Source organism: Pleurodeles waltl, chromosome 7 (assembly GCF_031143425.1).
Source record: "Pleurodeles waltl isolate 20211129_DDA chromosome 7, aPleWal1.hap1.20221129, whole genome shotgun sequence".
Taxonomy (NCBI): domain Eukaryota; kingdom Metazoa; phylum Chordata; class Amphibia; order Caudata; family Salamandridae; genus Pleurodeles; species Pleurodeles waltl.
The window spans coordinates 182,153,574-182,168,028 of record NC_090446.1 but is presented as its reverse complement, the minus strand read 5'-3'; the positions used below and the strand labels follow the sequence as shown (position 1 = coordinate 182,168,028).

The window sequence follows — 14,455 nt, the reverse complement described above, 5'->3', positions numbered from 1 at the left end:
ATCTGGGGCCCCAAGATGGCTAGTTTAATGCATTCAGACTTGTTATGCAGAAGCGAAAAGAACATCGCCGACTCCTCCTACAGCTCACTCCACATGTAAAATAGGAGCATCTATGGCCTGCCTAGGCAATATACCAATAGCTAAAATCTGCAAAGCAGGTACATGGTCCACTTCACATACTTCCACTAAATGCTATTGTATAGATGTCCTTGCGATGTAGGACAGTCCGTTTTACTTGTGCTTTTTCAAACTACTGCAATACCCAAAGAATAAGTGAGGAGGAATCGCAGACAAGATTGTGATAATAGTTTGGTGATCAAGATCTTGAAGGAATCTCTCGAAGTGAGTCCAAGGTGGACATATCAAGGGAAGCACAGGTGTGATGGCTAGTGAGCCAAGATTGTCTTTTCCAGGAGATCAATTCTGGTAGAAGCAGAAGATTTATATATTTACGGTTTCATTTTTTTTTTTTCCAGGCATGTTTTTGTTTTCTTTTAAGTAAGGAATTGCAAATTTGTCAGTGATCCTTGTACTTGGCAGCCTGTAGGAGTCGCAACCCCTTGGCAGATGTAAATACTGCTACTTTATGGGCTTCTAACACAAGTGGGGAAGAAATGCCTGATAGCAACAACATGCCTTTTAAATCAAATGATTGCTGACTCTTTAGCTTCTATCGCTCACCCACAATTCTACATTGAGCGCTACAAGCTTTTTTCATTGAGCGTCTTCTACCCCCCCCCCCCCAATGCACTCTTATTTATCATATGTGCCAGAAATCCTGAATGTCTATCCTGTGATAGGAAGGTGCCCCAAACGGCGAACTTGATACCTTTGTGAACAAACCTCAGTCACAAATGCAGTGCTTGACTACATCTCGTCTACCGGGCATCACTTGGGGCTCATTCAAGTCCTTTGTATTTTGCCTACCATACTATTCAGAGACATGCTTTATGCAAATAGGTACTCACTGTTCCTCATGAGAACAGTTCTTCCTGAACTGGCAGGTGTGGTCCCTTACAGAATAGAACCCAAGCAACTCCAGCCCAGCTTCTTCTTATTGGCAGGATGTAGCTTGAGCCCTGTCGCACAGTGAGCCTTTGTGGTCTGTGTTCCCGATTTCCATATCAAGGGTGTGTGAATTTTTCCAAATGCCTTGCATTAGGTTGAGGTACAGAGTGGGTGTCTACGTCAGAGCGCCATGTGGACATAATGGAGAATTGAGCTCCGGTTCTTCATTGGTAGAAGGGGTTCTCTTCCCCCTGAAGGGACGCAGTCTTGAACTCCAGAGGGTCATTTAATGTCACTGCAATTCTTCAGGTAACCCTGATGCCTCTCATCCCAGGCAGTGTACAAAACTCTGAGCTTACTAGTTCTTTGAAATTCGACCCTGCTTTTAGACTGCACTGCTAGCCAGAACTACATCCCAAGACATCTATTTGAAAGACTTACCAAAAAGGTAAATTCTGATGCTGTGGACTCACCAGAGAGCTTCGCTGAGGCTCTTGAGCCAATCTGGACTTGCTTTGTTGGCTGTTACACTGTCATTCCACTAGATAAGACAGGCAGAACAATCTGTCAAGACACACTGGTGCATTGAACCCAGTATTTTGATTTTACTAAGTCTCAAAAACTCATAGGCCAATGCAGGTTGTGAAGCCTATTCATACCCAACCCTCGCCTCCCTTCGGTATCTAGTCTCATGGGACACATGAGGAGCATATTCTTTACATCCGTCTTTGTATGCTGTGTGCAGTTGGGGAAAGCTCAGACCTTTTAATTTGCATCCTTAATTTGTTTAGGAAAAAAACCTGCATATTCTTCTGATGCTGCATTTAAGGCAAAATACAGCGGTCCAGTGTCCTCATTCTGTTCTGGAAAAAATGCCTGTCATTGGCAGGGTGGTGTATTGAGCACGCCATGTGGCGTCAGTTACGATACACATTGGATTCTACCACCGGCTATACTAGGGGTGCTCATTCCAGGTTTGTGTTAATTCGCTTGCCATGCACCCTTCTGGTCAGGCTGTCCATCTGTCCAACCTTCAGTGGGGCTTTCACACACTGTCCCCCTCCCTCCCGAACGTTCCTATGTTTTAAATTGTGCATACTTTTGTTTAGTGACCTGACGAAAATGTCAACTTTCTACAAGATGTAGGAAGTGAAGTCAGTTAAACTGTAATATTGATTGTGACTTTTTAAAAACCTTTTAGAACGCCTGAAGCGTGAAGAAAGACGCAGAGAAGAGTTGTATCGCAAGTACTTTGAAGAAATCCAGAGGCGTTTTGAATCGGAGAGACCAGTGGATTGCTCAGTTGTTGTTGTTGTAAACAAGCAGGCCAAGTAGGTGTACTGTGCAAATCTTTAGTGAAGCATAATGCTCAAAGTATGTTGCCATCCTTGGTGGTGTAGCTGAACAGTGGTTCTGAGGGAAGTGAATACAGGAGGTACCAAACAATTTAAGGGTTGGGGGGTTGGATAAATTTGTCCTAACCCATAGTGGAATGATGCATGAAAAGAGCTGTGATTCGCATGTTTGGGCAAATTAGTTGACATCTGTGCTCTTGGTTTTGAGGGATGTTTGGGTCAAAAATGTGTTCTTTCTGGGCAAGAAAGAATGAACAAACAGCCAGTGATGTGAAAGAATGCTAGAAATTGAATTCATGCTCTCTCTCAAATGTATCCATAGTTTTTTGCAAACACAAAGTCACATGAATTTGAGAAGCATCCATCTGGTGCCTATCCACATGCAGCAAATGCTCTAAAGTTGTGGCTTCTAGGGTGATTGTTACGGCAAGTGTAGTAATCTCCATTCCTGGCTCTGCCAGGGTTGAAATACTAGGACTGTCCGCTTTTGTTAGATCGGTAAATATTCTGTGCCTAAGACAGTGGTCTTCTAACTTTTTAATGTCACGCCTTCCCAGTGGAAAATAATATCGCCCCGCACAAATTTTTTACAATTATTCTAATAAAATAAACACTTTTTGTTCCCTGAAATGGAGTTCACCTTTGGAACAAAGAACTAAACTAAATATAGTACACCACTCTGTCCTCGAATATTTGATTAAAAAACGAAGAAAATGGAGCCCCCAACTCTCCCGAACTTCCAGCAGATGTTATCGCTACAAGAAAAGATGTTGGGATAAGTACCTTCAAATCTAGTTCATCCAGGGGTTTAAAAGAAAAGTTAGGGTTTCCAAGACCAAAGGTAAATCCAAAGATGGAAATGATCTTGGAGTTGTACAAACGTTTTCAAGACCATTAAGGAGTCCTTCGTCATCCCTTGAATTCTTCCAAGAACAACTGAATGCCCTAATAGCTGTACCATGGACTCTTACATTGGGATTGAAGGTTCCCACTCCATACAGTCCTATAAAAACTATAATGTGAATTCTACAGCAGTGGGATCAAAATCTTTGGAAGTACACTAATAAGAAAAGATACTTCAACGCATAGCCTGTGACCAGAGAGTAGAGGGCCTCTTGAAGGCCTGAAGAGTGACTGCCAGATCATCCTCATACTCTTAACCCCACTCCCTCCCTCCCCCATCCCCCTCACCCTGCACCAAGTCGTTAGCTGTAGCTTCTCTAAAGACTCCTGCCTGAAAACTCCAAAAATGAGAGCAGGACCCACTTCAGTTTAGATTCCTGAAAAAGAAAAAATATTCAAAACTGTTCGAGGGGCCCAGTCAGCCCAAGGCCATGTGGGTGTAATCCGGATTATTCTCAACCTTCTCCGATCTTAACTTCTTGGTTGAAGCAGAGGGAAAGCTGGCAACAGATCTGGAGGGCGTGCCCAGGAAAGTGCGTCTGTTGCCCATCCTTGGCTGTCCCTCTAACTTGAGCAGCATATCTTCATCTTCATCTTCACTTTGTTGGGTTTTCAAGTAAGTCCAACACTGGAAGACCCGCCATTGGATCAGAATATTGGACATTTTTGCATGGAGAGAAGTTCAGAGGGAAAAAAAAATGCTTGCTGATATTCTCTCATATATTGCAGGTTCCCTGAATGTGTATTGCAGTTGGGGAAATCAGAATGCTGAGCCATCTGAAACATCCTTTGTGAAACTGTCAAAGCAGAAGGCTTCATACCTCCCCTGTCTGTTGACGCCTTGGCTGTCCTGTTGTCTGTTTTCGGATCAGTACTAATTCCTCCCGCCCCACCCTCCAGTTCACTGCTTGAATGATCGTAGTGCTAACCACACAGCCTGCATCACGCTCCTGTTCTATTTTCTCTGTTCCTCCCTGGGCATCCAGAATCCTAAAACTTGTTCCTTTCACTGGTTTGGAATTCCAGTGCCCAGCGCACATTTTTGGGGGTCAAGGACAACACGTTTTTGTGTTCATTTTGTCCTTGGGACAAGTACGCCCAATTCCCAGCAGCACAAACAGATTGGCTGCCAGTTTACAGTACCACATTATGGAGTGGGAATCGAATTGCCTAATGTTGAGGTAATATTTGTGTCCTTATGCTAATGCTGTTTGGACTTGTATTTATGGTTCATTGATGCAAAGCCTTTATTCTTGGTGAGTGGGCTAAATAAATGTAAGCTTGGACTGTATTACTGGTTCCAGTAAACAATATGAACGATAGAGTTGTAAAGTTCAACAATATGAGACTAGGTATAACGGTCCAAGAATGCTCACTGACTAGATGCAAATATTTGCAGAAGCTTGCAAGTAAGATTAATGATTCTTTGCTTACAAAATAAAATGTTCTGAAAAAAATGCAACTAGGAAAATGTTTTGCTAATTTACATTGAAATTGTAGGTACCATTACTTTGAAGTACTATTTAGTGAAAATGTATTGATGTATGCTGCATTTCCAAAAAAAAGTCATAATGCAAAATCAGTGTAACCAGTTTTAACAAAATTATGTGAAACATGAAATTACACGCATTGGCAAAGCCACTCTGACATTGGTAGTCAGCCTTTTGGTTTTGTCAACGTGTGCCTTGTTTTGACATAGCTCTTGTAAAACATGATTGTTGTGAGGTCTGCCGGGCCCTCACCATTGGAACAAACATTGGCAAAAAGCAAAAATATTTTTTGGTCTCAAAGTACAGTTTGCCCACAGTAGTTCCTGCCTCTGATCAAAACTACTTTGTATCCTGATATGCTCCTTGTGAAACAGCAGATCGCCATCGTTCATAGTGAAGCCAGCCAACAGAAGGATTGAGAGAGAACTTTAATAAAAACAAAAGGTCTTGGTTAACACCAGAGTTAATTTGGGTCCCAGTTCTCAAAGAAAGTCACAAAAGTGCACCCAGCGTATGTCTTTGCATTAGTGCAGGTCTGTGTATTTCATAAATTCACAAGAATTTACACAAGACTAGAACATCGTACTCCTAGAAAACATTGAACTGTATTTTAGCACAAGCAAATATGCATGTGTATGCTGTCTCATGCGAAAAATTGTTGTCAAGTTCACTTTCACTCCAACCACTTTCTTCCCAACCCTGGGAGAAGTTTTACTTTGTCGCGTAGGCTCTCATTATCCTAATGAGACTACTGGATTTTTGGGCAGCAAGATCATTCACGGTGTGGGGGACTAAGTCTAACCCACAGCAAAGGACCCTTGTCACCCCAAATCCGGGTTGAGCTCCGGCTAACTAGCAGTGCCTCATCTCTCCCAAAGGGAAGAGACAATTGGGCAGCCGAGGGCATGACATCCTAGTGCTTCCCAGGGAAGTCTTCGTCACTCACGTCCCACCAGTTCTCTCATACATAGTGTGGTCTTGTATATAAATGACAAAGGCAGTTTAGGTTTTAAAGATTGGTTTAATAAAACGACTGCATTTTAGATAACAAGGCGTGAGCCGCAATAACCAGAACCATACAACACAGTAGGATTGAAATATTAACGAGGAGAGTGAAACATAAGAATAATGCTATCATGGTGCAACTATATTACGTTCTCTCTAAGTTCTATTTTGAGCACAGCATGTAAAGCTCTAAGCCTGCCTTTCAGGTTCCCCTGGGAGGACATCGACCCTCATACCTGAGCAAAGGCCTGTGATCGGGATCAGCATCTGCAACAGGGCAGTCAGCGTCTAGTTGTGGTTTCCTGGTCGGAATCTCCTTTTTACGTGTACCAGGACTAGGAAGTGTTTTTATAACTAACACGCAGATGTTCTAAGAAACGTCCCTACGTAAGAATGTGCACTTTCTACGAACCCTAAAGACTAAACTTCTACCACGTCTATCGGCAATGTACCAGACTGTATCCTTGACTGAAGCACAGAGCGAGCAGTGCTGAAGTAAGCTAAACAGTGTGATAGAAGAAAATAAAACATGACTAAATAAAATGCATCTAGGGAAAAGTGCACAGAGACCGAATACTTTAGGCAAACGCACAGAAAGCTGCTTTAAAAATGGCTACACTACAACTTCTGCCCTTGTCAGGAGTGAATTTACAACATTACTCTGCATGTGGAAAAGATGTGAAAAGAGCTAGTGAAAACCCTTGAAACATGGAAGCTAGTAGCTTTGGCAGAGACTCAAAAGGGCATTCCATCCTGGGAACTATTGCTTACTGGTGCCTCCAACCCCAGTGTGTAGATCTGCAGAAATGTGACAAAGTAAGGACATTGCTTATATTCAAGCCCATATTAACCCTGGGAGAATCAGTAAGGCTATTAGAGCTTTTGTATAATGAGATTGGTAACATAATGTTTCTTTTTCCCCTGAAACCCAGCCTGATAAACTGGTGCTCATTGTGAAGACTAGTAGTGCTATAGAGGATAAAACTACTCTTCCCCTCATCTTAGGAGACTAAAAAGTTCTTGTTGACAGATCTTCAGTACTTGGAGTCCAATTATGAAAAAATCCATGTTACAAGTCTGGAACTAGAAACATAGGTGAGGCTAGATCCCCTTGAACCCTCAGCCAGGAAAGCCAACAGATCTGTGTAACGATCTCCAAATCTGTATGAAAGCTTACACCTATGATAGATGGAGCTAGATTGGCCTTGCCCCCTTTTGAGGAACTCTCCTTAATATGGGGATCAAAGGTTCACTGAAGATTCATGAATTAACCAGCCATCGACATAAGGATGGAATTAGTTTCTTTTGAAAAAGTAAGGCTAATCAGAGCGACAAAAACGAAAGGCATAGAAATATAATAAATACTTATAAGATCTCTCCACTGTCAAGGGCCTGTTTTTCTGCAGGTTCGGTATTGGTGAGGAGACCGCGTCAATAGTTATGAAGTAACAGTTATGAAGTAATGTTAGGGAGAGAAACAGTAATGATCATAACTGACTTAGTGCAGGGTGTAGCAGTCCTCATAAGGTCTAGTTAAAGACCTTACCATGTGACCAAACTGAATAATTGAAGTACCATCTATTTGTAGTGCTTACAGAAAGCTTGTACATTTGTTCACATAGCAACTGTGATATACAGTTGCTGTAAGCAGGTAAAATTAAACTATGTGAAACTTCTAAATAAAGACAGAACAGTAAAATTGTGGCATAATCTGTGCTCAAACAAGATGTATGAGGGGGCTTAAATCATCTCTGTTAAGGACTGGATCCTCCAAAGAGCCCTTTCGTCACCTTAATGACGAGGGCTCGCCTTTAGCATGTTTAGCTGTCAGGGATTCACTTTGTCAGGCAGGATCATAAAATGAAAATGTATTGATTAAATTGTAACCTGCTCCTTCAATACTATTTGACATCCTTGTTTGGAGTAAGATGCCACAGTACTTTGCTGTCTGGGTTTGTATTTCCACTGAAAACGGCAAGTTTCACTGAATGCCTCTTGAAGCTTTTAGCTTAAACGTTTTTCAGGCCTGTAGCTACTGCTTTAAGTAGTACAAACACATTTAAAACAACCTGACATTTCAGCCAGTAAGGAGGAAGCACCAACACCCAAAAGAGGCCACCATAGCTCAGATTTCAGGGCAGAAGTGGGAGAAGAGTGAATAAGGTATGAAACTCTGTCCAGGGAAGAGGAACAGTCTCATCAGAATCTATAAAAGATTCTAATGTAGGAGAGTGGAGTTGCAGCTAAGGAACTAATTTAATCTCCAACATCATACTTTTAGGTCGAGCCTAGGCAGCACATGCACTCTCCCAACATGCTGTAATCTACTTCTGTGGGCTTTAACCACGCTCATCACTTATTCATTCCTTGGCGTGCCTTTCAAAATTCCTTGGGTTTGTTAGGTAAAGGTTTTAGGGTTGACCTTCCTTCAGGCTGTTTTGTTACCACCTTGGAGACTGACTGTTATATGGTGTTCGATGGCATCTGTCGCTGTAGATACACATGTTCTGCATAGCTCGCCATCTGGTGTTGGGTCGGAGTGTTACAAGTTGTTTTTCTTCGAAGAAGTCTTTCGAGTCACGGGACCGAGTGACTCCTCCTTCTGTCTTCATTGCGCATGGGCGTCGACTCCATCTTCGATTGTTTTCTTTCCGCCATCGGGTTCGGACGTGTTCCTGTCGCTCCGAGTTTCGGAACGGAAAGTTAGTAAATATCGGAAGATTTTCGTCGGTATTGTTGCGTTCGGGATCGGCGTAGTTAGATTCAACACTGCATCGAAGATCGACGCGCTCCGGTGCCCTTCGGGTAGTTTTCGATCCCCCGTCGGGGCCTGGTCGGCCCGACCGCGTGTCGAACAACGCCGATGGAACGGACCCCGTTCAGTTTTTGTCCCAAATGCCACAACAAATACCCGTATACAGACCAACATTTGGTCTGTAACCTGTGCCTGTCACCTGAGCACAGTGAAGAGACTTGCGAGGCCTGTCGCGCGTTCCGGTCCCGAAAGACACTCCGTGACCGTCGAGCCAGGAGACTCCAGATGGCGTCCACGCCGACAGCGCACCGAGAGTTCGAGGAACAAGAGGAAGAAGAAACCTTTTCGATCCATGAATCGGACTCCGAGGAATTCGACGATCAAAGAACCGTGAGTAAGACGTCGAAAACAACACATAAGAAAAGTGACAAGGCCCAGGGGACGCCACTGCCACCAGGCCATGGCTCCACCCATAAATTCGGTGACCGACCATCGGCACCGAAAAAGGCCCAAACAGTGCCGAGATCGTCCGACTCCGGTCGAGACACCGGCACGCAGCCTTCTCGGGATCGAGAAAGTGCTGGAGAAAAGCAACGACACCGAGATATCGGTGTAGAAACGGCTCGACGCCGAGACAGCGGCACCGACTAAGATCGACGCCGAGAGGTTTCGACTCCAAAAAAGAAAAAAGCCACCTCGGAGCCGAAAAAAGATACAGGCAGGGTTTCGGTGCCGAAACAACCCGTAACCGACCCAGGTCCAGGCTCTTATACAGAGGAGCAATCACTGTCCTCTCAGATGCGAAAGCATAGGTTTGAGGAAGAGCTGCAATCCACCGAAGTGGACCATACGCAAAAACTTATTTTCATACAGCAGGGAACAGGAAGAATAAGCACCCTTCCACCTATTAGGAGAAAAAGGAGACTGGAGTTTCAAACAGACCAGGCGCCACAAACAAAAATGGTGAAAAAGGTGACTCCGCCACCCTCTCCTCCACCTGTAATTAACGTCTCACCAGCGCAAACTCCGTCACATTCCCCGGCTCACACCACCATGAGCCAAGGTGACCAGGATCAAGACGCTTGGGACTTATGACGCCCCAGTGTCGGACAACAGTCCAGAGGCATATCCAACAAAGCCCTCACCACCAGAAGACCGCTCAGCATACTCAAGTGGTGGCTAGAGCAGCACAATTCCACAACGTAAACCTCCACTCAGAACAAGTCGAGGATGACTTTTTATTCAACACCCTCTCCTCCACCCACAGCTCCTACCAAAGCCTGCCTATGCTGCCAGGTATGCTTCGGCACGCAAAGGAAATCTTCAAGGAGCCGGTCAAAAGTAGGGCAATAACGCCAAGGGTGGAAAAGAAGTATAAGGCACCTCCTACAGACCCTGTTTTCATCACCACACAGCTGCCACCAGATTCCGTCGTAGTAGGAGCAGCTCGGAAAAGAGCCAACTCCCACACATCTGGGGATGCACCACCCCCAGATAAAGAGAGCCACAAGTTCGATGCAGCTGGGAAAAGAGTCGCAGTACAAGCTGCAAACCAGTGGCGCATCGCTAACTCTCAAGCACTACTTGCGCGCTATGACAGAGCCCATTGGGATGAGATGCAACACCTCATCGAGCATCTTCCCAAGGAACTACAAAAGAGGGCAAAGCAGGTGGTTGAGGAAGGACAGAACATATCAAATAACCAGATACGATCTTCTATGGACGCAGCAGACACAGCTGCAAGAACAATTAATACATCTGTGACCATTAGAAGGCACGCATGGCTAAGAACGTCTGGGTTCAAACCAGAGATACAGCAGGCAGTGCTCAATATGCCATTCAACGAAAAACAACTGTTCGGACCAGAAGTGGACACGGCAATCGAAAAACTTAAAGACACTGACACTGCTAAAGCCATGGGCGCACTCTACTCCCCGCAGAGCAGAGGAACCTACAGCACCTTCCGCAAGACACCCTTTAGAGGGGGGTTTCGGGGTCAGGCCACACAAGCCAGCACCTCGCAGGCAACACCGTCCAGCTACCAGGGACAGTACAGGGGAGGCTTTCGGGGCCAATACAGAGGAGGGCAATTCCCTAGGAATAGAGGAAAATTTCAAAGCCCCAAAACCCCTACAACCAAGCAGTGACTCAGATGTCACTCACCCCCTCCACACAACACCAGTGGGGGGAAGAATAGGTCATTATTACAAAGCATGGGAGGAAATAACTACAGACACTTGGGTCTTAGCAATTATCCAACATGGTTATTGCATAGAATTCCTACAATTCCCTCCAAACATACCACCAAAAGCACAGAATTTATCAAAACAACATTCCGAACTTCTGGAAATAGAAGTTCAAGCACTATTGCAAAAGAATGCAATCGAATTAGTACCAAACACACAAACAAACACAGGAGTCTATTCACTGTACTTCTTAATACCAAAAAAGGACAAAACACTGAGACCAATCCTAGACCTCAGAATACTAAACACCTACATCAAATCAGACCACTTCCACATGGTCACGCTACAAGAAGTGTTACCATTGCTAAAACTACAGAACTACATGACAACCTTAGACCTCAAAGACGCGTATTTCCATATACCAATACATCCGTCGCACAGGAAATACCTATGGTTCGTATTCAAAGGAATACATTACCAATTCAAAGTATTGCCTTTTGGTTTAACAACCGCACCAAGAGTCTTTACAAAATGTCTAGCAGTAGTGGCTGCACACATCAGAAGGCAGCAAATACATGTATTCCCGTATCTAGACGACTGGCTAATCAAAACCAATTCACTAACAAAGTGCTTACAACACACAAATCAAATCATACAAACCCTCTACAAACTAGGTTTCACCGTCAACTTTGCAAAATCCAACATTTTGCCGTGCAAAGTACAACAATACCTGGGAGCCATAATAGACACAACAAAAGGAGTAGCCACTCCAAGTCCACAAAGAATTCAAAATTTCAACAAGATCATACAACGCATGTATCCAACACAAACAATACAAGCAAAGATGATATTACAACTCCTAGGCATGATGTCTTCATGCATAGCCATTGTCCCGAACGCAAGACTACACATGAGGCCCTTACAACAGTGCCTAGCATCACAATGGTCACAAGCACAGGGTCACCTTCTAGATCTGGTGTTGATAGACCGCCAAACTTACCTCTCGCTTCTATGGTGGAACAGTATAAATTTAAACAAAGGGCGGCCATTCCAAGACCCAGTGCCACAATACGTAATAACAGATGCTTCCATGACAGGGTGGGGAGCACACCTCGATCAACACAGCATACAAGGACAATGGAACGTACATCAAACAAAACTGCATATAAATCACCTAGAAATGCTAGCAGTTTTTCAAGCATTAAGGGCTTTCCAACCAATTATAACTCACAAATACATTCTTGTCAAAACAGACAACATGACAACAATGTATTATCTAAACAAACAGGGGGGGGACACACTCAACGCAGTTGAGCCTTCTAGCACAGAAGATATGGCGATGGGCAATTCACAACCACATTCGCCTAATAGCGCAGTTTATTCCAGGGATCCAGAATCAACTTGCAGACAATCTCTCTCGAGATCACCAACAGGTCCACAAATGGGAAATTCACCCCCAAATTCTAAACACTTACTTCAGACTCTGGGGAACACCTCAAATAGACTTGTTTGCAACAAGAGAGAACGCAAAATGCCAAAACTTTGCATCCAGATACCCACACAGGCAGTCCCAAGGCAATGCCCTATGGATGAACTGGTCAGGGATATTTGCCTACGCTTTTCCTCCTCTCCCTCTCCTTCCTTATCTGGTAAACAAATTGAGTCAAAACAAACTCAAACTCATTTTAATAGCACCAACTTGGGCAATGCAACCCTGGTACACAACACTGCTAGACCTATCAGTAGTACCCCACATCAAATTGCCCAACAGGCCGGATCTGTTAACACAACACAACACAACCAACAGATCAGACATCCAGATCCAGCATCGCTGAATCTAGCAATCTGGCTCCTGAAATCCTAGAATTCGGACACTTACAACTTACCCAAGAATGTATGGAAGTCATAAAGCAAGCCAGAAGGCCGTCCACTAGGCACTGCTATGCAAGTAAATGGAAGAGGTTTGTCTGCTACTGCCATCATAATCAGATCCAACCTTTACACGCAACTCCAAAGGACGTAGTGGGTTACTTGCTTCACTTACAAAAATCTAACCTAGCCTTCTCTTCCATTAAAATACACCTTGCGGCAATATCTGCATACCTGCAGACTACCTATTCAACTTCCCTATATAGGATACCAGTCATTAAAGCATTCATGGAAGGCCTTAAAAGAATTATACCACCAAGAACACCACCTGTTCCTTCATGGAACTTAAATGTTGTCTTAACAAGACTCATGGGTCCACCTTTTGAACCCATGCACTCTTGCGAAATACAGTTCCTAACCTGGAAGGTTGCATTTCTCATCGCCATTACATCTCTAAGAAGAGTAAGCGAAATTCAGGCGTTTACAATACAAGAACCTTTTATACAACTACACAAAAATAAAGTCGTCCTAAGGACTAATCCTAAATTTTTACCAAAGGTTATTTCACCGTTCCACCTAAATCAAACAGTGGAACTACCAGTGTTCTTCCCACAGCCAGATTCCGTAGCTGAGAGGGCACTACATACATTAGATGTCAAAATAGCATTAATGTACTACATTGACAGAACGAAAAACATCAGAAAGACTAAACAACTATGTTCGATGGCATCTGTCGCTGTAGATACGCATGTTCTGCAATAGCTCGCCATCTGGTGTTGGGCCGGAGTGTTACAAGTTGTTTTTCTTCAAAGAAGTCTTTCGAGTCACGGGACCGAGTGACTCCTCCTTTTGTCTCCATTGCGCATGGGCGTCGACTCCATCTTCGATTGTTTTTTTTTTCCGCCATCGGGTTCGGACGTGTTCCTGTCGCTCCGAGTTTCGGAACGGAAAATTAGCTAATTTCGGAAGATTTTCGTCGGTATTGTTGCGTTCGGGATCGGCGTACTTAGATTCCACACCGCATCGAAGATCGAAGAGCTCCGGTGCCCTTCGGGGTAGTTTTTCGATCCTCCGTCGGGGCCTGGTCGGCCCGACCGCGTGCTGAAGAACGCCGATGGAACGGACCCCGTTTCGTTTCTGCCCCAAATGCCACAATAAATACCCCTACACAGACCAACACTTGGTCTGCAACCTGTGCCTGTCACCTGAGCACAGCGAAGACACCTGCGAGGCCTGTCGTGCGTTCCGGTCCCGAAAAACACTCCGAGACCGTCGAGCCAGAAGACTTCAAATGGCGTCCGCACCGACAGCCCAACGGGAGTTCGAGGAACAGGAAGAAGAAGGTACCTTCTCGATCCAAGACTCAGACTCCGAAGGATTCGACGACACACAAACCGTGAGTAAGACGTCGAAAACCACACAAAGAAACATTTACAAGGCCCAGGGGACGCCACTGCCACCAGGCCATGGCTCCACCCATAAATTCGGTGACCGACCGTCGGCACCGAAAAAGGCCAAAACAGTGCCGAGATCGTCCGACTCCGGTCGAGACACCGGCACGCAGCCTTCTCGGGACCGAGAAAGTGCTGGAGACAAGCCTCGACACCGAGATGCCGGTGTGGACACGGCTCGACGCCGAGACAGCGGCACCGAAACAGATCGACGCCGAGAGGTTTCGGCCCCGAAAAGGAAAAAAAGTCACCTCGGAGCCGAAAAAACACGCAGACAAAGTTTCGACGCCGAAACAAACTGCAAGCGACCCAGCTTCAGGCTCTTATACAGAAGAGCACTCGCTAACCTCTCAAATGCAAAAGCATAGGTTTGAGGAAGAGCTACAAGCAACTGATGTGGACCATACGCAAAAGCGTATCTTCATTCAGCAGG

General features: G+C 44.7%; 1 protein-coding gene across 4 annotated transcripts in view; it reads left to right on the top strand.

Moving 5' to 3' along the window:
* Nucleotides 1-14,455, top strand: part of NCOA5 (nuclear receptor coactivator 5) — a 62,582-nt gene that overhangs the window by 31,123 nt on the left and 17,004 nt on the right. For all 4 annotated transcript variants that reach the window (XM_069243526.1, XM_069243527.1, XM_069243530.1 and 1 more), the window contains one exon: nucleotides 2,210-2,339. In XM_069243526.1, coding sequence (XP_069099627.1) covers nucleotides 2,210-2,339 — 130 coding nt within the window. The remainder of the gene's footprint in view (nucleotides 1-2,209; nucleotides 2,340-14,455) is intronic.